A 25783-nucleotide genomic window follows, 5' to 3' on the forward strand; every position below is an offset into this window, starting at 1 on the left:
GGGCAAGATCTGGTCTCTCCCTCCCATCAAGATCACAGAGAAACCCTCCCAAACGTGGAACGTTTCCCCTACTGGGGAGCCACCTCTCATCAAAGGCAGACATCAATGTGGAGATCCAACATCATATCCAATCTGCGAGCACCACCTTTAGATACCCAAGGACGAAGGCCTTCGATGACCATGACATTCGTGCTGACACCAAAATCCTTGCCTGTTAACTGAGTAATGCTTATAGCAAATCTGCAAAACATACACTGGAACTATAGCATTGCAGGACATATGTTTATATGACATATGACAATCCTCGTCCCTGCTCTTCCGACTGCTCACCAAACTCTGGCTCTGCTGTAAGTTCAATTCCTTTGCCTGGCATACTCATCCATGTTTATTCAATCTGTTTCTGACTGGGTGAGAAGCAAGTTATGTGTATTATTTGTATAAGATTGTGCGGGGGTAGAGGTGATCATCTGTAAATATTAGATAAAGGTCACCCTCCATTATCTTGAATAAAATTTAGTATTAGACATTACTAGTATTAGTACAGTATTAGTATTTAGCAAGGGAATCCATTTGAGGAAATCTTTCTGCATTTTAATCCAGAAAGTTGCTATAGTTTCATAGGTTGTTTAAATAAAGACTGGCTTAATACATCCTGTTGCATATGTCCTGCAATGCTATAGTTCCAGTGTATGTTTTGCAGATTTGCTATAAGCATTACTCAGTTAACAGCATAGTTAGCCAAATAATAAGCCTGAATATTTATTTTAATTACAATATGAATGCTCACACACACCTTGCCTGGTGGAAAACCACAAACTTAAAACCACAAACGACAGACATCCTCCCAACTTTATGCGGCTCAGAAACCTGGACTACGTACAGACGCCACCTCAAGGCTCTGGAGAGGTATCGTCAACACTGTCTGATTTTTTTTTATTTGATCAAATCTGTCTGAGACAGATTCTCCGCATCAGCTGGGAGGACAGATGTACTATCATCAGCATCCTTGAAGGAGCCAAAAGTACCAGCATCGAAGCCATGATTACTTAAAACCAACTCCACTGGGCTGGCCATGTGCTTAGGATGTCATAATCCTGACTGCCAAAGCAAATCTTCTTTGCCCAGCTCAAGGAAGGTTCCCGAACAAGAGAAGGACAAAGAAAGTGTTTCAAAGACACCCTGAAGGCTTACCACAAGAAATGCAACAGAGACATCGACACTTGGGAGATCTTTGTTCAAAAGAGACCTACTTGGTGAAACCCCCTGATTGAAGGAACACAATTCTTTCACAACACCTGATGGCAAGAGGAAGCCTGGAAAAGGAGCCTGAGAAAGGAATACCAGTGATCTAGAGGCCAAGGAATGAACCCACATCCTGGAAACACCTGCCAAGTGTGAGGTTGAAGATGCAGCTCTAGGATTGGGCTCATGAGCCACGCAAAGATCCACAGAACCCATAATCAGTAACATGGAGTTTCTGAAGTGGATATTCATACTCATTAGTGACTGATTGCCAAAAGAACAACAATATACATTTGAAAATGAGAATGATGGGAAAAGTCTATTTGGTCCATCAAATCCATTCTATTCAAACCTGGTCAGCCTCATTCACCTTCAAGAATTGAGGCAAATGGGATAGATGAATTTAAGGGGAAGCAAGATAAACAGGAGGGAGAAAGGAATCAACGGTTACACATAAGGTTGGGAGGCTCGTGTTTAGCATAAAAACCAACATGGATCAGCTGGCTGCATGGTTTGTGACGTACATTCCATCCAAGTCTATGTAACCTGCTCTCCCCAAACCATAGAAACTCCTGGAATGAGGGAAAAAAAGTAGGAAAAACTTATAAATTTCTTCCTAAATCTCCAAAGAAACATAGTAAAGCTGAAGCAGACCACAGTAACTTGTCAGTGGAACTATGTTATACAATTCCAAATATTCAAGAAGTATTTGTAGACTGATCAGTATTTTTTAAGTTTAATGTTTTGGACATAATGAAGATTTCTAAAAAAATTGGATAAGATTTCTCTTGGCACAAAGTCTTTTTTTAATAAAAATATATTTTGAGATGCACAGCTCTATATTAGGGGTATACTCACCTGATTGGGCAAGCTAGCCAGAAGGTATAGCACAAAGTCTCCAACCCATTGTATGAGTTGCTGAAGTGACTGTAACACCCAAGCATCCAGGACAAACTCTTCAGTTTTCAGATTTATCATAACTTTGTCAATATCTGAAAGAAAGCATCAGTTAAGACTCTTTTAATAACTGATCACTTGCAGAATAGAATCATTAAGTACATTGTGTTTATGTATAGAATGTAGATGTCACAGACAGGGCCAGCATTTATTGGCCATCTCTAATAGCACTCAATAAGTTGGAGGAAATTTGCAGTTGTTATTGTTCCTATATGCCTTCTGAACTTGTTCTTCTAGGTAGAGGACACAGGTTTGGAGGATGCTGTCGGAGAAACCTTGGTGAGTTGCCATAATGAGTACAATAGATGATGCACACTGCAGTCACTGTGCGCTAGTTGTGGGGAGTGACGGCTTGAACATTGGACCATAAATAAGCAATTCGGCCTGTTGAACCTGCTCCGCCATTCAGTTAGATCATGGCTTATCGTCTATCTCAATGCTACTTTCCTGTGCTATCGCATCGTGTCCTCATAGTATCCAGAAATCTACTGATTTCTGACTTGACCATGCTGAATGAGGTGGTCGATGGGCTACCAGTCAAGTGCTGCTTTGTCCTTTAACTTCTAAATTCCAGGGAATACAATCCTAGTTTGCATAATCTCTCCTAATTTAACCTTTGGAGTCCAGATATCATCTAATACAGCTAAATTCCACTCCCCCCAAGGTGACTAAGGTGTGGTGCCCAGAACTGCTCATAGGAATCCAGGTGTGATATAATCGAGGCTCTTTATAGTTGAAGTGTGACTTCTAAGTCTTTGTATTCAGGCTTCTAGCATTCCACTAGCCTTTGATTATTTTATGTAATTCTTCATGATATTTTAATGATCTGCAGACTTGGACTGCCCCACGTCCCCTACAGTCTCTTTGGATTGCCACTGTTTCTAAATTTTCTCCATTTCTGTTGTATCCTTTTAAGGTTCAAAGTGGATTGACTTCACATGTGCCTGCATCAAAGTTCATTTGCTAGTTTTACTCAATTAATTTATCAATATACTTCCATCTATATTGCTTATAATGCTGCCTATCTTTGTGTCATTGGCAATTTTGGATATGTGGCTTTCTAATCTATCTAATTTGTTAAATTGGTTTTTGCCAATTACCTGCCCATTTATCCCTATATTCAGTTCCTTGCCACAGCCTATTTTCTAATAAGGTCTATACTTTGTCTCTAATTCCATGGGTTTCAGCTCCAGCTAACAGTCTCTTATGGTGGATTTTATCAAATGACTTCTGGAACTCCTTATAAATAATATCCATTGATATTCTGTCCATCATTTTCATCACCTATTCTGTTTTGTAGGCAGTTTTCTAGACATTTGGTTACTTGTCATGTGACTCCACTTCTCCTGCCCTTATGTTTTTTAGGAATGCCTAAATAAATATTACATTTCTAGGACGTATTGGTGCTTCATCACAAAAATGCAGGCCACTATTGATAATTTTCTTGTCCACTTTTTCAAAGAGAAGTACAACACAAGATCAATTGACTTTTAGCAACAAAATAAAACCTTTCATATGAGTTGATAGGATTCAATATGTAACAAGACAGAGTACAAAATAGTGAAACATTATTCATACACACTGATTTGGTTGGAATCACTTGCCCATTATTTTTTGTACCAACAATTACAGCTTCTGCAATCTCTTCATCACTTAGTAACATCCTAGCATTTAAAAAAATCTTTCATTGGATGTTGGCTTCACTGTCAAGGCCAGCATTTGGTGCCCATCCCTGACTCCTCTCAAGATGGTGATGACCCACCTTCTTGAACCGCTAGAATCCATTTGGTGTAGGAACACCAGTAGTGCTGTTAGGAAGGGGGCTCCAGGATTTAGATCCAGCAACGATGAGGAAACAGCAAGTTAACATGTTCTGTGGCTTGGAGTGAAACTGCAGCTGGTGGTGTTCCCATGCATCTGTCCTTTTGGATCGTAAAGGTTAAAGATTTGGTAGGTGCTGTTAAAGGAATCTTGGGGAGTTGCTGCAGTCTATCTTGCACGCATCGCTGCCACTATATGTTGGTGGTGAAAGGAATGAATCTTTAGGTTGGTAGATGGGGTGCCAATCAAGCAGTCTGTTTTGTCTTGAATGCATTGAGCTTCTCAAGTGTTGTTGAAGCTGCATTCATTCAGGCAAGTGCAGAGTATTCCATCAGTCCTGACTGCCTTGTAGATAATAGATAGGCTTTAGGAAGGTGGCAGGAGGTGAGTTACTCAGAATTCCCAGCCTCTGACCTGTGGTTGTAGCCACAGCATTTATATGGTTGATCCAGTTCAGTTTCTGGTCAATGGTTACCACCACTCCCCCCCCCCCCCCCCCTCCCCCTCCCAGGATGTTGAGACTGGGGATTCAGCAATGGTAATAACAATGAATGTCATAGACAGATGGTTAGATCCTCTCTTGTTGAAGATGGGTGGCATGAATGTCACTTGCCACTTATCACCCCAAGCCTGAACAATGCCTAGGTCTTGTTACATGAACTGCTTCTGTATCTGAGTTGCGAATGATATTGAACATCCCCACTTCTGCCCATATGATGGAGCGAAGTCCACTGATGAAGCTGGTGAAGATGACTAGACCTAGAATACTACCCTGATGAACTCCTGCAGCAATGTGCTGGGTTACAGTGATACTTTTCTAATTTGTCTACAAACTATGCAGCACTATCTTATGAAGAGGAAATTAGTGTTAAGATATTCACCAGTAATGAAGCATAAACAGATTTAAGCAATGATCCCAGCTCTGCCCTTACCTGGATTTGGGAAATTAAAGGTGGCATTTGCACTTTAAAAATAGCTGGAACAATAAAGGTCAGAATTTGACAACTATTCTTGCATTTACAAACATTTGCAGTCGAAAGTTCAAACTTGAAAACATTTGCAGTAGTGCCTAAATTGAAGAATCGGAAGCTTTAATACCAGTCATTTGTTGTGTTTGCATTACTTACACCACATACGCAAGTCAGTCACATACCACTGTCGGTGTTTTTACAGCAGATCTCAGTTAGTCGCTCTCCTGGGCTCTTGTCTGGTGTGTTGAGTAGGTGTGGTCGAAGGAGTGATTTAAGTGTGGAACCAATTGCAATCAACAGCAGTTTTGCATGGAAATCACAGGCTCTTGCCAATGTATTTGTTGACAGCTTGCACAAAGATGCTTTCATGGCAACAATTCGAGTAGACAGAACCTTATCAAAGCAAATAAAGCAATTTAAATGTATGCACAGAAAGAAAGTCACCAAGGGAGGAAACACAATAAATTGAGCAAAACTAACTGCTCTCCCAAAACATCATTTAAGGAAAGCTGGATGACAAGAGCATATAGACAGAATGCTATAGAAAATCATGAAAAAATGATAGTCAGCTACTAGGGTGCAGCTGCATTCTCAATTCTCATTCTCAGCAAATGATGTGCAGAAAGGTATTTGGCATATAAATGGCCTGGAGCTTGGCTCCTCCCTTTGCGACTGGATCCTAAACTTCCTAATCCACAGACTGCAATCAGTAAGGATAGGCAACAACATCTCCTCCACGATCATCCTCAACACGGGTGCACCACATGGCTGTGTCCTCAGCACCCTACTATACTCCTTATGCACCTACAACCGTGTGGCCAAATTCCCCTCCAACTCGATTTTCAAGTTTACTGATGAGACCACTGTGGTGGGTCAGATCTCAAACAATGACAAGATGGAGTACAGGAATGGGATAGAGAATCTGGTGAACTGGGTGCAACGACAATAATCTCTCCCTCAATGTCAACAAAACGAAGGAGATAGTCATCGACTTCAGGAAGCCCCTGACTAAATCAATGGGGATGAAGTAGAAATGGTCGAGAGCTTCAAGATTTTAGGTGTCCAGATCACCAACAACCTGTCCTAGTCCCCCCATGCCGACACTACAGTTAAGAAAACCCAACAACGCCCCCACCCTCGGAAAAGCAGCTAGCATAATTATAGACCCCACGCACCCCGGACATACGCTCTTCCACCTTCTTCCGTCAGGAAAAAGATACAAAAGTCTGAGGTCACTCGACCTAAGAACAGCTCCTTTCCTGCTGCCATCAGAGTTTTGAATGGACCTACCTTGCACTAAGCTGATCTTTCTCTTTACCCTAGCTATGACTGTAACACTACATTCTGCAGTCTCTCCTTTCCTTCTCTATGTAAAGTATGCTTTGTCTGTATAGCATGCAAGCAACAATACTTTTCAATGTATACTAATACATGTGACAATAATAAATCAAATCAAAAGGATTTCAGATATTAATTTCTCAGATCAATCTGAAAAATTGAAGCAACTTTTTAATAAGCTGCAAAACCCAAAAGTGCCTTTCACAACCTAATCCCAAAATACTTTATAGCCAATTAAGTATTTTTGAAATATAGTCATTGCTGTAATGGAGGAAACATGACAGTCAATTTGTAAGGAAAGACGGTGACATAGTGGTAATGTCGTTGGACTAAATCTAGATGGTAAGGGGACATATGTCCAAATCACGCCATGGCAGCTGGCAGATTTTAAATTCCATTACTAAAATCTGAAACTGAAAGCTAATAATGGTGCAAACCTATCTGATTCATTGATGTCTGTTAGAGAAAGAAATCTGCCAGCCTTACCTGGTCTGGCCTACATGTGACTCCAGACCCACAGCAATGTGATTGACTCTTAACTGCCCTCTGAAATGGCCTAGGAAGCCACTCAGTTCAAGAGCAATTAGGGGTGGGCAACAAATTTAGACCTTGGCAGTAATGCTCATATCCCATGAAAGAATAAATAAAACTCTCAAATTGCAATGAGACAAATGACCAGGAAATCAGTTTGGGTATAAAACTGGAAAATATAGAAACACAGAAAGTAGAAGTACGAGTAGGCCATTCGAGCCTGTTCTGCCATTTTTCATCATGGCTGAACATCAAATGCAATATCCTGATCCTGCTTTCCCCCCATATCTCTTGATCCCTTTAGCCTCAAGAGCCATGTCTAATTTCTTCTTGAAATCACACAATGTTTTGACCGCAAATACTTTGTGATAGTGAATTTCACAGATTCACCACTCTGGGTGAAGAAATTTCTCCTCACATCAGTCCTAAAAGGTTTACTTACCCTTTATCCTCAAACGATGACCCCCTTAGCACTGGACTCTTCCACCATAGGGAACATTCTGAATCTACTTTGTCTAACCCTGTTAGAATTTTATAAGTTCCTATGAGATCTCCTCTCACTCTTCTAAACTCCAGTGAATAGAATCCTAACCGACTTAGTCATCTCCTCATAGGACAGATCTGCCTCCCAGGAACCAGTCTGGTAAACCTTTGCTGCATTCCCTCTTATAGCAAGAACATCTTTCCTCAGATAAGAACACCAAAACTGCACATAATACTCAGGTGAGGCCTCAACAACGCCTTGTATAACTGCAGTGAAACATCCTTATTCCTATACTCAAGTCCTATTGTTATGAAGGCCAACATACCATTTGTCTTTTTTACTGCCTGCTGTACCTGTGTGCTTACTTTCAGCAACTGATGCACATCAGGACTAGCTGAGTATTCATCTGTCTCAATTTACACCCATTCAAATAATAAGTAATAATCTGCCTCCCTATTATTGCTACCGAAGTGGATAACCTCACATTTATCCACATTATACTGCATCTGCCATGCATATGCACACTCACTCAGCCCGTTCAAATCACACTGAAGCATCTCTGCATCCTCCTTCAGTATGATTTGGACTGACTGAGTGAGTGAGTGAGCATATGCATGGCAAATGCATGGAAAATGCTGGAAATGTTTGCCAGCATCTGTAGAGCAAGAAATAGTTAACATTTCAGGACAAGAATTCATCAGGAATGGGAAGAGTGAGAGATGCTATTGATTTTGAGCAAGTGATAAGAGTGGGAGAAAAAAACAAAAGGGAAGGTTTGTGAGATGGTGGAGGGCAAAAACTATTAAATGACAAAAAGGTTCAAGAAATAAAGTATCTTTCTGAGAGGAAGAGGAATCGTAAAAAGGAGGGAAAATGTCCATGGCTAGACAAGGATGTCAAAGAGGACATAAAGGCAAAAACTAGGGCATACCAAACTGCAAAAGTTAGTGATAAGCTGGAGGATTGGGAGAACTTTAGGGTTCAGCAAAAGGCTACTAAAAATAGAATCAAAAGAGCTATGAAGAACTACGAAAGGAAACTAGCAGAAAACATAAACACAGATACCAAAACCTTCTATAAGCATATGAAGAGGAAGAGAATAGCTAAAGTGAATGTTGACCCTTTAGAGGATGATACTGATGAGGTATTAATGGGGAACACAGAGGTGGCGGAGGCACTAAACCAATATTTTGCCTCTGTCTTCACAGTAGAAAACAATGAAGACTTTCCAAAAACAGTAGTTAATGCAGAGGAACTCGGTGCAATAACCATCACTAGGGAGAAGACATTGAATAAACTAATGGGATTAAAAGCAGGTAAGTCTCCAGGACCTGATGAACTGCACCTTAGGGTATTAAAGGAGGTGGCAGCAGAGCTAGTGGATGTATTGGTTGTGATATTTCAAAATTCCTTGGATTCTGGTAAGGTCCTGGTGGATTGGAAATACGCTAATGTGACCCTCCTAATCAAAAAAGGGAGAGGGGCAAAAAGTAGGAAACTATAGGCCGGTTAGCTTGACCTCTGCGGTGGGGAAGTTGCTGGAATCAATCATTGAGGAGATGACTGAGCAATTGGAAAGACAAAGCTCAGTCCACCATTCTCAGCATGGTTTTATGAAAAGTAAGTCATGCTTGACAAACCTGTTCTTCGAGGACACAACTAACAAGATGAATAGTGGGGAACCTGTGAATGTGGTACATCTAAACTTCCAGAAGGCGTTTGACAAGGTGCCGCATAAAAGACTGATCCAGAAAGTGAGATCACAGGGGATTGGGAGTAGAGTACTAGATTGGATTGAGGATTGGCTGACTGACAGACAGCAGAGGGTCGGGATAAATGAATCTCTCTCTGGCTGGCAAAATGTAACTTGCAGGCTGCCGCAGGGATCAGTCCTCAGACCTCAACCGTTTACAATCTATATAAATGAGCTGCAAGCAGGGACAGAGTGTAACATAGTAAAATTTGTGGATGATACTAAAATAGGTAGGAAAGCAGGCAGTGAAGAGGGTATAAAGATTTTACAGATGGATGTAGATAGGCTAAGAGATTGGGCCAAAACTTGGCAGATGGAGTTTAATGTGGATAAGTGAGGGGCTATCCATTTTGGCAGAAAATGGGCAAATTATTATCCAAATGGAAAGCAGATTCAAAATGCATCGAGCAGAGGGATCTAGGCGTCTATGTTCATGATTCGCAGAAAGTCAGCATGTAATAAAAAAGGCAAATGGGATGTTGGCATTTATTGCAAAAGTTCTGAAGTATAAAAGTAGGGAAGTGTTGTTGCAATTGCATTGGGTGTTGGTGAGACCACATCTGGAGTATTGTGTCCAGTTTTGGTCTCCCTATTTGAGGAAGGATGTGGTGGCATTGGAGGCAGTTCAGAAGAGGTTCATCAGATTGATTCCGGGGATGAAAGGGTTGACGTATGAGGTGAGATTAAACAGTTTGGATTTATACTCACTGCAGTTTAGAAGGATGAGAGGGGATCTGATCGAGGTACATAAAATTTTAAAAGGGATGATAAAGTACATACAGACCAAATGTTTCCTGTTATGGGGCAATCTTGAACAAGAGGTCACAGGTATAGGTTGAGAGGCGGTTGATTTAAAACTGAGGTGAGGAGGAATTACTTCTCGCAGAGGGTGATGAATTTGTGGAACATGCTGCCGCATAGAGAGTGGTGGAATCTGAATCATTGAATGGTTTCAAGAAAGAGATGGATGTATTTCTAATAAAAAAAAGGGATAAGTGAATAGCAAATTTAAAGCAGAGTTGAGGAGAAACTACTTCTCCCAAAGGGTTATGAATCTGTGGAATTCGCTACCCCAAAGTGCGGTAGATGCTGGGACTGAGAGTAAATTTGAGTTAGACTGATTTTTAATTGGTAATGGGTTGAAGGGTTATGAGGAGAAGGCAGGAAAATGAGGATGAGCAGCATATCAGCCATGATAGAATGGCGGAGCGCACTTGAAGGACCGAATGGTCTAATTCTGCTCCTCTATCTTATGAACTTATGATATGGGGAACAGGTGGGGAGGTGGATTTGAGACCAGGGAGAGATCAGCCATGATCTGATTGAATGGCAGAGCAGGCTTGAAGGGCTGAATTTGCCTACTTCTGCTCCTAATTACTATGTTCCTATGTAAAAAAAATACAAAAGCAGCAAGGAGAAAGACAACATGACAGCAGAAGTTATGATCCAAAATTGCTGAACTCATGCTGAGTCCAGAAGGCTGTAGAGTATCTATTTGAAAAATGAAGTGCTGTTCTAAGCTGATGTTGTGTTTCACTAGAAAATTGCTGGAGCCCATGGGTAGAAACATCAGAGTGGGAGGCAAGGTGGCGAATTAAAATGTCAGGTGACCAGAAGTTTAAGTTACACTTGCAGGCTGAGCAGAGGTATATGCAAAGTACAAGCAAATCATTTTCAGTAAGGAGGTAAAAGGGCAGTGTTGCGTTTCCTGCACTTGCATGGAGAGGTGGTTAGGGGCATGAGGAGTGCACCATGGTGTCACAGAGGGAGGGATGATCCCTTCGCAATACTGAAAGCAGAGGGATGGGAGGATGCAACATTTGTAATGAAAAAGAAAAGAGGATGATCTGTTAAATTTTGAGGCTGGTGAGGTGGAAGGCAAGGACAAGACTTATTGTTAAGATTATCCAAAGGATTGGGATAAAGGAATCCCATTTGTACTCTTTGCAATTAGGGTTGCACCCAACGAGTCAACCAAATTCAGTCCATTTGAATTGGTTTTTGGTCAGGAGATAACGGAACCATTTAAATTGATTAAGGAGAAATTGGTGAGTTGGTGTTTTGAGACTACATTATTGGACTGTATCAAATTTTAGGGAAAGGTTGAATAAAGCAGGTGAATTAGCTAGACAACATTTATAAGTGGCACAGCATGTGATGAAACAGGAAGCAGATAAGAAATCAAAAATTTGTAGTTTTGCTAGTGAGGATAAGGTCTTAGTATTGCTACCATTGGTAGGTGAACCATTGAAAGCAAGGTTTAGTGGGCCTTATCAAAATGAAAGGAAATTGAGTGAGGTGAATTATTTGATAAGAACGCTAGATAGAAGAGAAACTCAGTGTCATGTGGATATGCTTAAAAGGTATTTTGATCGGGAAGAAAAGCAAAAGGAGGATGTTTTAGCGGTTATAACTCAGAGTGAAGAACCAAATCCAGATGACTCTGAATTTGACATGGCTCAAATTAAATTGGATAACGAGGACATTATTAAAAATTGGGATAAATTGTTGAGTTACCTTCCAGAGGATAATTGAATTGACCTGAAAGAGTTGTTAATATCAAATGGACAAGTATGTGGGAATAAGTTGGGAAGTACTAGAATGGTTATAAATGATGTAGATGTGGGAAATGCTGTTCCAAATAAACAACATCCTTATAGACTTAACATTCGAAAATTGGCACAGGTTCAAAAGGAAATCGAAAGTATGCTTAAGAATGACATAATTGAAGTGAGCCGCAGCGAGCGGAGCTCACCCATAGTGATGGTACCAAAACCGGACGGTACCCAACAAATGTGTGGGGACTATAGAAAAGTTAATGCAGTTACAAAATCAGACTCTTATCCAATTCCACAGTTGGAGAACTGCATTGAGAAGGTGGAACAATCAATTTCTATCTCCAAACTGGATTTACTCAAAAGTTACTGGCAAACAAGTTACAAACGATTGGAAAAAAAGTTTTAGCCGAAAGGGCAAAGGAGATTTCAGCTTTCGCGACACCAAATGGTTTATACAAGTTTAAAGTTATGCCATTTGGAATGAAAAACACCCCAGCCACATTTCATTGATTAACCAACAGATTTATCCTACTGTGCGGTGTACATAGACGATCTAGTGATTTTTTTAGTCAGACATGGAAAGAACATTTGAAGCACGTGGCAGAATTATTTGATCAACTTCAGGAGGCAGGTTTGGTGGTAAGCCGGCTAAAGAGTGAGTTTGCAAAAAACCAAGTCACATTCCTGAGCTATACAATTGGACATGGGCAGATGGCCCCACAGGATATGAAAACAAAAGTTATTGGGGAGTTCCCAATGCTGTCGACAAGAAGGGAAATAATGAGATTTCTGGGTGGTTTTTACCGTAAATTTGTGCTGAATTTTAGCAGCGTGGTTACTCCACTGACTGTTTTGCTAAAGAAGCGTAGCAAATTTCAGTGGACGGTGGAGTGTCAACAGGCATTTGACAGCCTAAAGGCTTGTTAACCACTGCTCCTGTGTTGGCCACACCAAATTATATAAAACCATTCAAAGTGGCTATCGATGTGAGTGATGTGGGCGTAGGTGCTGTGCTCTTACAAGACGACGACAAAGGAATAGACTGGCCTATTGGGTATTTTTCCAAAAAATTGAATGATCACCAGAAAAAATATTCAACGATTGGAAAAAAAACACTGAGTTTGGTGCTGGCGTTGCAACATTTTAATATTTATGTTGCCAATAATTCCTCTGAGACAATTGTGTATATTGATCATAATCCATTGACATTTTTGGAGAAATTTAAGACTAAAAATGCCAGACTGTTTCGATGGAGTCTATTATTGCAGCCATTTAATTTAAAAATTATGCACGTGGCTGGAAAGGAGAATGTGATTGATGATGCTTTGTCATGAATGTGATAAAAGGAGGAATGTTCGATTGGACAAGGACTGGAGTGGATTACATTACTGTTATGTTTGCATGTTTTGATTTTGTAAAATGTATGTATATTTATTGTAGAGTACTAGTAATGTGAAACTGAAAGGCTTTGAAAAATGAAACCATCTTTGAATATTGATGGTTCATTTTTTCTTAAGGGCGGAGGTGTGACCTTAGTGTATCTTTAAGAAAGGTTTTTTTTAAAATTCTGCAGCTCACAGCCTCAGCTGATGTCATTATTGTTGCTGGGTGGGCTAACAGATGTCCTTTTATTGCTCCTCAAGTGGGTTGGATGGGAGTTGTGTGTTTTTACTTTGGGATTTTTATAGCTCTGCATTGTTAAGAGGGAAAAAAATGCTTGGCAGGCCAGGTGACAGAAGTTCTTTCATTTCCAGTTCTGAGCTACAGTTTTGTTTTAGCAAGCTAAAAGGAAGTGTTTTCCCTCTCTCCCTGTTGTTCTGGAAATTCTGCTGGTTATCAGAAAGAAATGTCTTCTCTTCCTGCAGCAAAGATTCTGCAGTTGGCGACTTGGCCAGAGTCTCTCCCTGGGGTTCTGAGAAGCTGTTTTGACTTCAAACTGTTCTGAGTGAATCCAGAAAACTGTAGATTTCAACCAAAGGACTCAATTTCCAGTATCACGTGAGCATAAGTCTTTGCTGGGTTGAACTTATTTAAAGGGTTTGTCTATGGAAGGTTTTGGTTTTGTTGGAACACACTAGATATATTTGTTAAGGGTTATTACACTATTGTGGTCGTTTTGGTTTCTTGTTTGGAACTAATAAAAGTTCTGGCTAATTTTCTTACTATACATGTTAACTATATTCTTAAATAAACTTTGTTTGACAAAAGCTCCCTAGTGGATCATTTGAATCATACCTGAGGTGAAACCTATCATGCTTATCCTGGCCAAATTCAAGAGCAAAACTTATGGATTCAGGCAGGCTCCATACGACACATTGGAGGTTCTGACCTTAACCGTGACAATATATAGCATTTTCTCGATTAAATCCCTCCCAATGTTCCCCTTCTAAATAAGACAATTAAATATTAATCAGCACCTCTGAGAAGATTAGCAAACACAAGGGCACACAAACGCAAGGGCAGCATGGTGGCACTGTTGTTACCACTGCTGCTTCACAGCGCCAGGCACCCAGGTTTGATTCCAGCTTTGGGTCTATGTGGAGTTTGCATGTACTCCCCATGTCTGTCTCGCTTTCCTCCAGATGCTCCGGTTTCCTCCCACAGTCCAAAGATATGCAGGTTAGGGGGATTGGCCAAGCTAAATTGCCCCTTAATGTCCAAAGATCTGTAGGTTAGGTGGATAAGACATGGTAAATGTGCAGGCTTAGTGATACGGCGAGACGGGTAGGCTTGGGCAAGATGCTCTTTAGGAGAGTTGGTACAGACTAAATGGGCTGAATGGACTCCTTCTGCACTGTAGGGATTCAATGATTCCATATAAGATTCAAAACAGGCAAAAATCAACTGATTTATCATTGCTACAGGAAGTTGCAGAACTGCTAAACTCATCCTTAATTCTATCCTTTAGCCGCATGCCAGATTGAGCAATGTTCTCCATGATCTCACACTGTCAGCAAAGTAGGGAGGAATACTCCCATTTTGAGACTAAGTGCGGTCGTGGGTAGCTCCCGTTTCACCAATCAGACTAGTGGGATCCCGTGCTTGGAACTTCATTGATCATGCACAAGCGCATTCCCTTTTTTTAATCACCTGGTTGACCGGCAGCTTATTCATCTACCCTCTATCAACTGGCAGGTTTGAAGCTCCCAGCACTATATTTAAATACCAGTCCAGCACACTCATATCACTCGCTCCAGCCCTTCTGCCTACACCAGATTGTGTAGGATGTCAGCAACCCCAAAGTAAAAGGCCAGCATCTTTAAGTATGTTCCTTGATTCAACCAACACCCCCACCCGCTCTGAGCCCATCATCTGCAAGGCGTTCATGCCCTAATTGGACCTCTGCCCAATGCACCTGGAATCTTTGTGCACCCCAATCCAGTAGATGACATGATGTCCCTTTGGTGAGATTTTCATGCAGCCATGTTAGGGACCAGCTTCCCTCCCCTAGGTCTTTCCTCTGCCTGCTGTTGTTCATCATCCTCACCCACCTCCTTAGCCTTACATAAGTTGTTCTGGCATTGCACTCACCCCAAGTCTCTGGTGAACCGAGGATTGCCTTGCGCACGTCACTCATTAACAATTGGGTCTGATGCTGACATCATATCCCGCTGCCGTGATGCAAGATTGAAAGGTCTGATGGAATGTTTTAATGAGCATTCATGAGATGCATATGGCATTTATACCACCTGTTAGCAGGAAGACTGACCTGTCATTGGGACAACTGCAATGTAATTTTAAGCCAGCATGTTTCTGACATTTGGCTCTGTCAGATTCTCTGTGCCAGCCTGCCACTAAACTCGCCACAAGCACGTTGGGAGAATTCTATACATAGAGTCTTTATTTTGTACTTACAGATTTAATAACTATAATCAATCCAGAAACGAATGAGTATTACAAGGACAAGTTTATAACATGAACACACTGACACTCCATTAATCCCTTACCTGCTGCAAAGCCTGATTCTGGCGTGTATATTCCTCGTGCAATTTCTCCACTAGGTTTTGCACCATGTTAGGCTGCACATGCAAGAGGATGTCCCACCAATCGTAACCCGTCACCATGCAGTACTCCAGTAGGAAAAGCAGGTGGCGCAGTGATGTGTTCATATCTAATGTGTGACCCATCGAAGGGGAGATCCTCAGCATACTCAACTGTGAGGGAACAAGATAACAAAGTAGCCTTCAAAATTTCATGAAAGACGACAATGTAAAATTGCACCACGAATAATTACTAATTCTTAAAAAAAAAGCCTGGACATGGGACATAAGAGCTGAATACCCTTGATGTTCGTTTCTACCATTTTATGAACAAAAATCAATTTTCAAACCACAACAAATGCTCCAAAATCAACTGCTATAAATGTTCCTTGTAGTTTGCTTATACTATTATCAGGGAAGATAAAGGGCAGAGGATCACAAAGTTGCACACAGACACTGCAAGGGAATCAAGATTTACCTCATTTTTCCAGCTCTATGAAGAGGATCCCAAGACATATTCAGCCTTTGTGATTAAAACAGTTTTTTTGATTTAATTTGTCACAGTGGCGCAGTGATGTGTTCATAGACTGAAAAGTACTGCTTCTTGGGTTTTACAGTTCGTAGAGAAGGAGAGGGTGCAGAATGTAGTGGTAGTCATAGCTAGGGTGTAGAGAAAGATCAACTTAATATAAGGTAGGTCTAGTCAAAGGTCTAGCGTCAGCAGGGAAGAAGTTGTTCTTGAGTTGGTTGGTGTGTTGGTAGATCAACCACAGTAGTGAAATAAACTTCAAACTCATTTAAGTAGTCCACAAATAGCAAGGGTGCAGAGAGTGGGGGGGTAAATATTTCTGCAATATATTGCAATTTTCTGCAATGGTGAAGTTCAAAATTTGAAATGACTGCTTAATTTTGTTAATATGTTTTACATTATTGCATGTACGCACTAAGTAGGGGTGGCACGGTGGCAGTGGTTAGCACTGCTGCCTCACAGCTCCAGGGACCTGGATTTAATTCTTGACTTGGGTCACTGTCTGTGCAGAGTTTGCACATTCTCCCCGTGTTTGCGTGGGTTTCTCCCGGGTGCTCCGGTTTCCTCTCTGTCCAAAGATGTGCGGGTTAGGTTGATTAGACATGCTAAATTAACTCTTAGTGTCCTGGGATGTGATAGGTTAGAGGGATTAGCAGGGTAACCAAGAGGGGATAGGGCCTGGGTGGAATTGCTGTCAGTGCAGACTCGATGGGCCGAATGACCTCCTTCTGCACTGTAGGGTTTCTATGTTTCTAATTAGTTTAACTTTGTTCTTACCTTTCCATGGTTGTCTATTCCAACCAGCGCCAATGAAGTCCAGGACAACTGCAATGCTTTGAAATGTACAGAAGATGCAGTTGTACGCTGCCGTTTAATGGCTTGGTCATCTGTTGGTCGCTGAGAAGGAGTGCTGTAGAAAACTCCCATAGTTTGCAGTGAAAGCCTGTGAACAATGTGAATAGTTCCATCATGGAATGCTAATGCAAGGCCTAGACAGAGGAAGAAAGATTAGAATTTAGTTGAAGAACATCAGATGCAAATTCAGACCTGAAGCCCAGGGATTATCAATGCAGCTCCTATTCGTTCACATAGAATATTTAAATCAATGTTTGGACCAAAAAGCCATCATGTCACTAGTTCAACAAAGAATTACCTGATCAAAATGCCATAGTTATGAAAATATAATGAAAGGTAAACCCATTTTAAATATGTCTTTAATTTCTGTCAAGTTTGCCTAGTTTAGTTAGTATCAAAAAGAAATATAGCAGGGCACCCAAGTCCCATGGAGTGCAACACGTCCTGTTCCATATGGGAATTCCAGGACAGACTTAAGTGCTGGTGAACCATACAAGGAGTGTCATCAGTTGGAGGACCTTGAGAAATAGGAATTAAGTGGGGTCAAACTAACAGTTGATGCAATATGGTCTAAATTATGTTAACAGTGCACATATGTAAACACACAAAACACAGCAAATATGATTGTGAGCTGCAGGTGCAAATAGGCACAAGGGAGACTTGGCTCAAAAAAGGGCAGGACTGAGTATCAAATATGCCTGGATACAGGGTGTTCAAGAAAGATAGGGAAGGAAAAAGAAGCGATGATGTAGATATAATGATTAAGGAGAATATTAGTGCAGGAGAGAAGGGATATGTTTGGTTAGTGAAATCATAGAGATACCATTACACCATAGAATGTATTCTGTAGGCCACCAACTGGCTAGATATAGGAGGGCAACTCTGCAAGGAAATTACAGAAAGGTGCATAGAGTAGTGACACTGTCGAACATAATTTTGCCCATTTATAGACTGGCATAGTAATAGTGTAAAGGACAAAGAAGAAAGGGTTTCAGGAGAATTTTCTAGATCAGAATATCAAGTGAAGGTAAGTACAGTCAAACAGGCCTGAAAACAATGCCAGTATGATTTCAGCAAACAGAAGACATATAGACAAGACTTCAGCTGTTTCTCTCGCTAATCCATTCCAAACACAGCAACTCAAATGCTCTTCTTGAGCTCCCCACAGTTGGATTTGATGAGCTGAAAGCCATCCTGTTCAGTTACCATAGTAGCTTTCTACAAAAAACTATAATTTACATGGTCCCCTTATGCGGGTATTCTACAGGAGGCAATTTATTTAACCAATTTCTAAATTTCAGCATGACATAACCAAAGATCTTCAAACAGAAAACTAAGTCCTCAAGGAGTTCAGACTTAATGATTTATAAAGCCACATGTCACTAGACAATGGGGAAAACATTAACAAAGTTTTAATTTTGGACTTGAAGGCTAATACTAACCAAGCCCTGGGAAGAATTTGGTGTCTGTGGCCACCTTTAGGTCAGTACTGGTCAGTGAAATTGGAAGCTTGGGTAAACCCACAGCTGTTACACGATCCATATCATTGGTTGCAGATAGAATCCTCCACTTCAGGATGCTTGGCTGTTTATCACCTGGCAAAAATCAGATCAGGAATCATAGTAGTTAACCACCATTAATGAAAGGCCCATTACATTTCAACAGGATATAGGCAGCAGAATGGATCAGATACATCGAGTTCACAGACCATCTTACATAGGGATGTACAGGGCTAGAGAAAAACAGTTCAGTTAATGCGACCCTGAATGCCTTCCTGGGTAATAACATTAGGAACATTAGCTCAGCACTTAAAACACTTTTTATTTGTTGCCAACTTTAGGTCAGTGCAGGTGAGAGATGGAGTTTGGGTAAACTCTCAGCACCAAATGAAAGTTCTATTCCCACCCAGTACAACACAATTAAAAATTACCACAAAATTTTTAAATGACTCATTAGGAATTAAATATATGATACAAATGGTTCTTAAAACCCTGCCTTATTGGTGTAACAAACCTGATCATTTTCCTCATACAAAGAGGCATATCAATTTTAATAATTCAGGTCTTTTCAAAGAAAAATCACATACACCAACTGGCCATTTTGGTGAGTAAATTAAACTTTTATATTTACGATGCGACCTGGGGAGTAGGGTGGCTAGAATTAACTGCGCACTCCTCCCATCTCTGTCCTGTAGCACAACACAAAGGGCTAGAAAACTTCACTTATCAACAATGCCTGCACAAGGAATCTAGCTCCTTCAAAAAATCAGCACAGACACAATAGGGCAAGCGGTCTATTTCTGTGCTGGATGATTCTATTCTTTAACAACTAATTTTACCAGAGCTGCCAAGCAAAAGATAATGCAATTTACCAACTGCTTTAAACCCTTCGTCTACAATCCTTCATTAATCTTTTGCCTTCTCCGGTTCTCTGAAACTTTAAGATATTGAAACTTCCCTCCTTACTCCACTGTCTAACTCCTTTCCAAGGCCAAGATTTCACTCAATTCTGATGAAACTTTAAGAAGCTATTTTAACGGGGTGAAGAATAACACACTTATCTGTGTCTGTCCAATAGGAGTAGCACAAAATGTTTAGTTAACACACATTTAGACAACAAATTAGAAACATGCAGAGGAGTAGTACAGCTGCTGTGAAGCTGATTTATCAACAAAGGAGCTGACCTCAGGTTTCCATTCAGAACCTGCTCGTGAAGAGCACAGCAAATTTAGTTAATTGGGGATGCATCAAACAGTGGAAGCAGACCCAACCTGAATCACTGAAGGCAACCAGATTACTAAAAAATATACATCGTGTCTGCATGGGTTTCCTCCGGGTGCTCCGGTTTCCTCCCACAGTCCAAAGATGTGTGGGTTAGGTTGATTGGCCATGCTAAAATTGCCCCTTAGTGTCCTGGGATCCGTAGATTAGAGGGATTAGCGGGTTAAATATGTAGGGATATGGGGGTAGGGCCTGGGTGGGATTGTGGTCGGTGCAGACTCGATGGGCCGAATGGCCTCTTTCTGTACTGTAGGGTTTCTATAATTTCTGTAATTTACTGCTTGCATGCAGCCTTTCTGAAATAGCAAGGTTAAGTCCCAAGAACCCTGTTCAGAGTAGTAATTTCCATACTCACCCACAGGAGAAATTGGCTGAAAAATATTATTCACAGGTAACCCTTCCTTCCGTAATGACCAACATTCTACAATGCTTCCAGTCAGACTGGAAGCACACAGCAACACCTGCAGGAGACAAAAACTGTCACGTTATCTTGACACCTTAGTTTTTATGTTAATATCCACAAACCTGAATCTAAATATATATTCTTCTCTCCTGAAATGGTTCACAGCCATAATACTTATCCCAATTTCTTCCCAATACTCTATTTAACGGTTCCCATCTCATGTGCCATGCCCCACGTAGGATAAATACTTCTAACTCTGTGCTCCTTACTGCGGCCTGGCTACAAAACTCTTTTTAAATTTAAAGTTTAAAAATGCTGGATAAAGGATGCCTCCATTTGAAATGCCTTCTCGCTCACAGTCTGCACAGCTTTCAAGCTCAGTAAGAAGTTTAACAACACCAGGTTAAAGTCCAACAGGTTTATTTGGTAGCAAAAGCCACACAAGCTTTCGAAGCCTTAAGCCCCTTCTTCAGGTGAGTGGGAATTCTGTTCACAAACAGAGCATATAAAGACACAAGCTCAATTTACATGAATAATGGTTGGAATGCGAATACTTACAGCTAATCAAGTCTTTAAGATACAAACAATGTGAGTGGAGAGAGCATCAAGACAGGCTAAAGAGATGTGTATTGTCTCCAGACAGGACAGCCAGTGAGACTCTGCAGGTCCAGGCAGGCTGTGGAGATTATAAATAGTGTGACATGAACCCAACATCCCGGTTGAGGCCGTCCTCATGTGCGCGGAACTTGGCTATCAGTTTCCGCTCAGCGACTCTGCGCCGTTGTGTGTCGTGAAGGCTGCCTTGGAGAACGCTTACCCGAATAACAGAGGCCGAATGCCTGTGACCGCTGAAGTGCTCCAGATGCAATTTTACAACTCATCCGCTTCATCCTGGACCACAATATCTTCACCTTCAACAACCAGCTCTTCATCCAGACACACGGAACAGCCATGGGGACCAAATTCGCACCTCAATATGCCAACATCTTTATGCACAGTTTCGAACAAGACTTCTTCACCACACAGGACCTTCAACCGATGCTATACACTAGATATATCGATGACATTTTCTTCCTTTGGACTCATGGTGGACAATCACTGAAACAGCTCTATGATGACATCAACAAGTTCCATCCCACCATCAGACTCACCATGGACTACTCTCCGGAATCGGTTGCATTCTTGGACACACGCACACGGTCACCTCAGCACCTCATGCCCACGGATAACCTCACGATGCTCCACTTCTCCAGCTTCCACCCTAAACACGTTAAAGAAGTCATCCCCTACAGACAAGCCCTCCGAATACACAGGATCTGCTCGGATGAGGAGGATCGCAACAGACACCTCCAGACGCTGAAAGATGCCCTCATAAGAACAGGATATGGCGCTCGACTCATCGATCGACAGTTCCGACGCACAACAGCGAAAAACCGCACCGACCGCCTCAGAAGACAAACCTGGGACACGGTGGACAGAGTACCCTTCGTTGTCCAGTACTTCCCCGGAGCGGAGGAGCTACGGCATCTCCTCCGGAGCCTTCAACATGTCATTGATGAAGACTAACATCTTGCCGAGGCCATCCCCACACCCCCACTTCTTGCCTTCAAACAACCACACAACCTCAAACAGACCATTGTCCGCAGCAAACTACCCAGCCTTCAAGAGAACAGTGACCACGACACCACACAACCCTGCCACAGCAACCTCTGCAAGACGTGCCGGATCATCGACACAGATGCCATCATCTCACGTGAGAACACCATCCACCAGGTACACAGTACATACTCTTGCAACTCGGCCAACGTTGTCTACCTGATACGCTGCAGAAAAGGATGTCCCGAGGCATAGTACATTGGGGAAACTATGCAGATGCTGCGACAACGGATGAATGAACACCGCTCGACAATCACCAGGCAAGACTGTTCTCTTCCTGTGGGGGAGCACTTCAGCGGTCACGGGCATTCGGCCTCTGATATTTGGGTAAGCGTTCTCCGAGGCGGCCTTCATGACACACGACGGCGCAGAGTCGCTGAGCAGAAACTGATAGCCAAGTTCCGCACACATGAGGATGGCCGCAACCGGGATGTTGGGTTCATGTCACACTATTTATAATCTCCACAGCTTGCCTGGACCTGCAGAGTCTCACTGGCTGTCCTGTCTGGAGACAACACACATCTCTTTAGCCTGTCTTGATGCTCTCTCCACTCACATTGTTTGTATCTTAAAGACTTGATTAGCTGTAAGTATTCGCATTCCAACCATTATTCATGTAAATTGAGTTTGTGTCTTTATATGACCTGTTTGTGAACAGAATTCCCACTCACCTGAAGAAGGGGCTTAAGGCTCCGAAAGCTTGTGTGGCGTTTGCTACCAAATAAACCTGTTGGACTTTAACCTGGTGTTGTTAAACTTCTTACCGTGTTTACCCCAGTCCAACGCCAGCATCTCCACACCATGACTACCATCGACACAACTTTCAAGCTGACAGATCTCGGCTTGTTCCTCCAACTTTGAAATCCTGTCCACCATCCTTAAGTAGATGGCAAGCCCAACCTCTGGCCATTAACTGACCGCCCCAGGAAAAATCACACTGACTGACTGTTTCCCATAGATTGCGGACTTCTGACCCACATTTGAGCCGGACAATAGGACTCAGAAGCACGCATGGAAAATCCTGCCCATGGCTTTATAACTGTCTCCCTAATGAATAATTAAGAGTGAAAATCCAAAAGCCTACCATAAGCTGCTGTAGCTCAAACTAATTGAAAACTATCACAAGCAGCTATTTAGGCATATATATGGGCCCATTTTAACTCCCTCCAAACCTATTCACTAACAAAGTTAAAAGCAGGCCCCTATAGAAACCATATATAAGCGGTTACAAAGTAAGACTAAATTATGGTCAAGCAGTTGCAATAGTCTAGTCTTATTTGGATTTTCCTGCGTGCATGATTCCCTGGAGTTTTCTATTCCTTGCACTGAAAATCATTACCATATACTCATTCGGCTTCAACTGAAGTATTGGTCCATAACTTCCTCAGAGTGGCAATCTCTGGTGTACTATGGGAGGCTTGGTCTGGGTGTTTAAATTGTTACTCTGGAGCTAGAAGTGATTTTTTTTCCTTTGAACTTTCCTTCTATCAGGATAAAACTGGCAGAACAATCCAAAGTTAGTGATTTAAATCACTTCTGTCCGATGTCTCCTAGCCCAGCGCAATTGTCCAGGGTAAATGAGCATTTCTGGACAGTTGCCGAGTTCCTAGAGGGATTCCCCAGCACATCATTGGGATACCTACTAAATGTGACACTGGGGAATCAGAAGATTATGGGCCAAAATGTCCAATTCTGGGCACCACTATTTAGAAAGGATGTGAAGGCATTAGACAGGGTGCAGAAAAGATTCACAAGAATAGTCCCAGGGATGTGGAACTTCAGGTAGTGAGTGAATAGATTGGAGGAGCTAGGATCATTTTCCTTACAAAATAGAAAGTTGAGGAGATTTGATAGAGGCAATCAAAGTCATGAAGGGATTGGACGGAGTAGATAGGGAGAAACTGTTCCCATTGGCGGAAGGATTGAGAACAAAGGGGCACAGATCCAAGGTAATTGACAAAAGCAGCAATGGAGGCATGAAGAAAAGCTTTTTTACAAGTGGTTAGGATCTGGAATGCACTGCCAAGTGTGTGGTGAATTCACATTCATTCATGGCATTCAAAAGGGAACTGGATCATTATCTGAAAAGGAAAAACATGCAGACTAAGGGAAAAATGCAGGAGAGCGGAACTAGGTGAATTTATCTTGCAGAGGGCCAGCATGGACACGATGAGTTGAATAGCCTCATTCTGCGTTGAATCATTCTATGATTCCATGAGAGATGTCACTATATTTAACAGGAAACTAACTGACTAAGCAGAAGGTGAAACAATGCGACAATATAACACGACTGGTAACCTGGCTGTCTCTTTTGATACAGAATCAAAATATTGTGGATGCTACAAATCTGAAATAAAGACAGGAAACTCTGAATATGCTCAGGTGGTTTGACAACGTGGAGAAATAGTTCAGCAATTCAGCTCAGTCCTGGAACATTAACTCTGTTTTTCTCTCCATAGATGCTGTGTGAACTGCTGAGCATTTCCAGTCCCTACTGGCTTACAGTATTAAATAGGTCATCATATTTATTTCCATGGTTATAGCAGAGCAGCTGCTAATCAGATTGGCTTCAGAAATGGCATTTTTGCATTATCACCTCACTGAACTTTTTTTTCGATAAATCAACATAAACAGTCATATCTTAGATTCTACCCCATCAATCATCATAGAATCCCTACAGTGGAGGAGGCTGTCATTCGGCCCATCGAACCTATTCCAGCAACAATCCCACCCAGGCCTTATCCTCTTAACCCCACGTATTTATTCTGCAAATTCCCATGACACTAAGGGGCAATTTAGCATGGCCAATCAACCTAACCTCCACATCTTTCGACGGTGGGAGGAAACCGGAGCGCCCAGAGAAAACCCACGCAGACATGGGGAGAATGTGCAAACTCCACACAGACAGCAACCGGAGACTGGAATTGAACCCAGGTCCCTGGAGCTGTGAGGCAGCAGTGCTGACCACTGTGTGACCGTGCCACCCAATCATGACAGCATTTATGTAACGGGGGAAATAATACCAATCCTCGCTTTAAGGCCAAAAAAGGAACACAAGATATAGTTTTAAGGGCAACCAAGCCACCATCCAAAATGTTGGTCTTAAAATGAAATTGGTTGTGTTTTTATACATTTACATTAAAAGTAACAACATTATGATAACAGACTTATTACATGTTGACCTCAGAAGATAGCGGAATCCAGTCTAAACCCATCTTTGCATGGCGGGGGTAACAGCAGAGCTATGAAGTGGGGATAAGGAAAGAATCGTGTTACCTGTTCAGATGTCTCTCTTGTTAAAAACTTCAGGTGAGTGACAGCTGGATACTTCTCCTTTCGAGCAGTGTCCGTTGTACAACGCATGAATAGTGATGGAAGCAGCTCAGTGTCAATTTTGCATTTCTCGTTTACAACACTGACGCAGACTTTATAAAATTGGACAGGAGAGGAGCTGCTGCCATCTGACGTTGTCACCACAATGTTCCCACCTCCAGTGAATGCAATGTCTGCCAGGGCAACTCTGCTTCGCAACCGTGATAAACTCTCTGTAGCAGTGAGGACCTGTCCGCTGGGTTTCAGTAACGACACAGTCACTAGACCACTGATTGTTACAGCAATCCAACCTTCCATCGGCTTCCCGCCAAACAGAGTCAAGGAAGGGCTGAATTTCACACGGGAAAACTTCTCACCAAAATTTGATGCACCAGACTGATGGGCAGAGAGATGAAAAAGAAAAAAAGTCATCTTAAAACTACTTTAAAAATAAATAACTTAAGAAAATTCTGTAGAATAATGCAGATTTGTCATAGCTCACAGATTCAACATAAAAAAACAGTTCTCTGCTGCATTCAGCCACGTGGCAAGATCAATCAGGCAATGGATTTTGTTTCAGACACAAGAGCAGTAAAAATACTGTAGAACAGCT

General features: G+C 41.8%; 1 protein-coding gene across 3 annotated transcripts in view; it reads right to left on the bottom strand.

The window, feature by feature from the left end:
• The window catches only part of med16 (mediator complex subunit 16), a 37306-nt gene that overhangs the window by 3984 nt on the left and 7539 nt on the right, over window positions 1-25783 (bottom strand). For 2 of the 3 annotated variants that reach the window (XM_078198083.1, XM_078198084.1), the window contains exons 4-10: window positions 25135-25566; window positions 20155-20260; window positions 18462-18614; window positions 16942-17153; window positions 15603-15809; window positions 5174-5384; window positions 2101-2234 (exon numbers count right to left, since the gene is read on the bottom strand). In XM_078198083.1, the coding sequence (XP_078054209.1) occupies window positions 2101-2234; window positions 5174-5384; window positions 15603-15809; window positions 16942-17153; window positions 18462-18614; window positions 20155-20260; window positions 25135-25566 (1455 nt within the window). The remainder of the gene's footprint in view (window positions 1-2100; window positions 2235-5173; window positions 5385-15602; window positions 15810-16941; window positions 17154-18461; window positions 18615-20154; window positions 20261-25134; window positions 25567-25783) is intronic. The other variant, XM_078198087.1, reaches the window with a different exon arrangement.

The sequence above is a fragment of the Mustelus asterias genome, chromosome 26 (genome assembly GCF_964213995.1).
Source record: "Mustelus asterias chromosome 26, sMusAst1.hap1.1, whole genome shotgun sequence".
Taxonomy (NCBI): domain Eukaryota; kingdom Metazoa; phylum Chordata; class Chondrichthyes; order Carcharhiniformes; family Triakidae; genus Mustelus; species Mustelus asterias.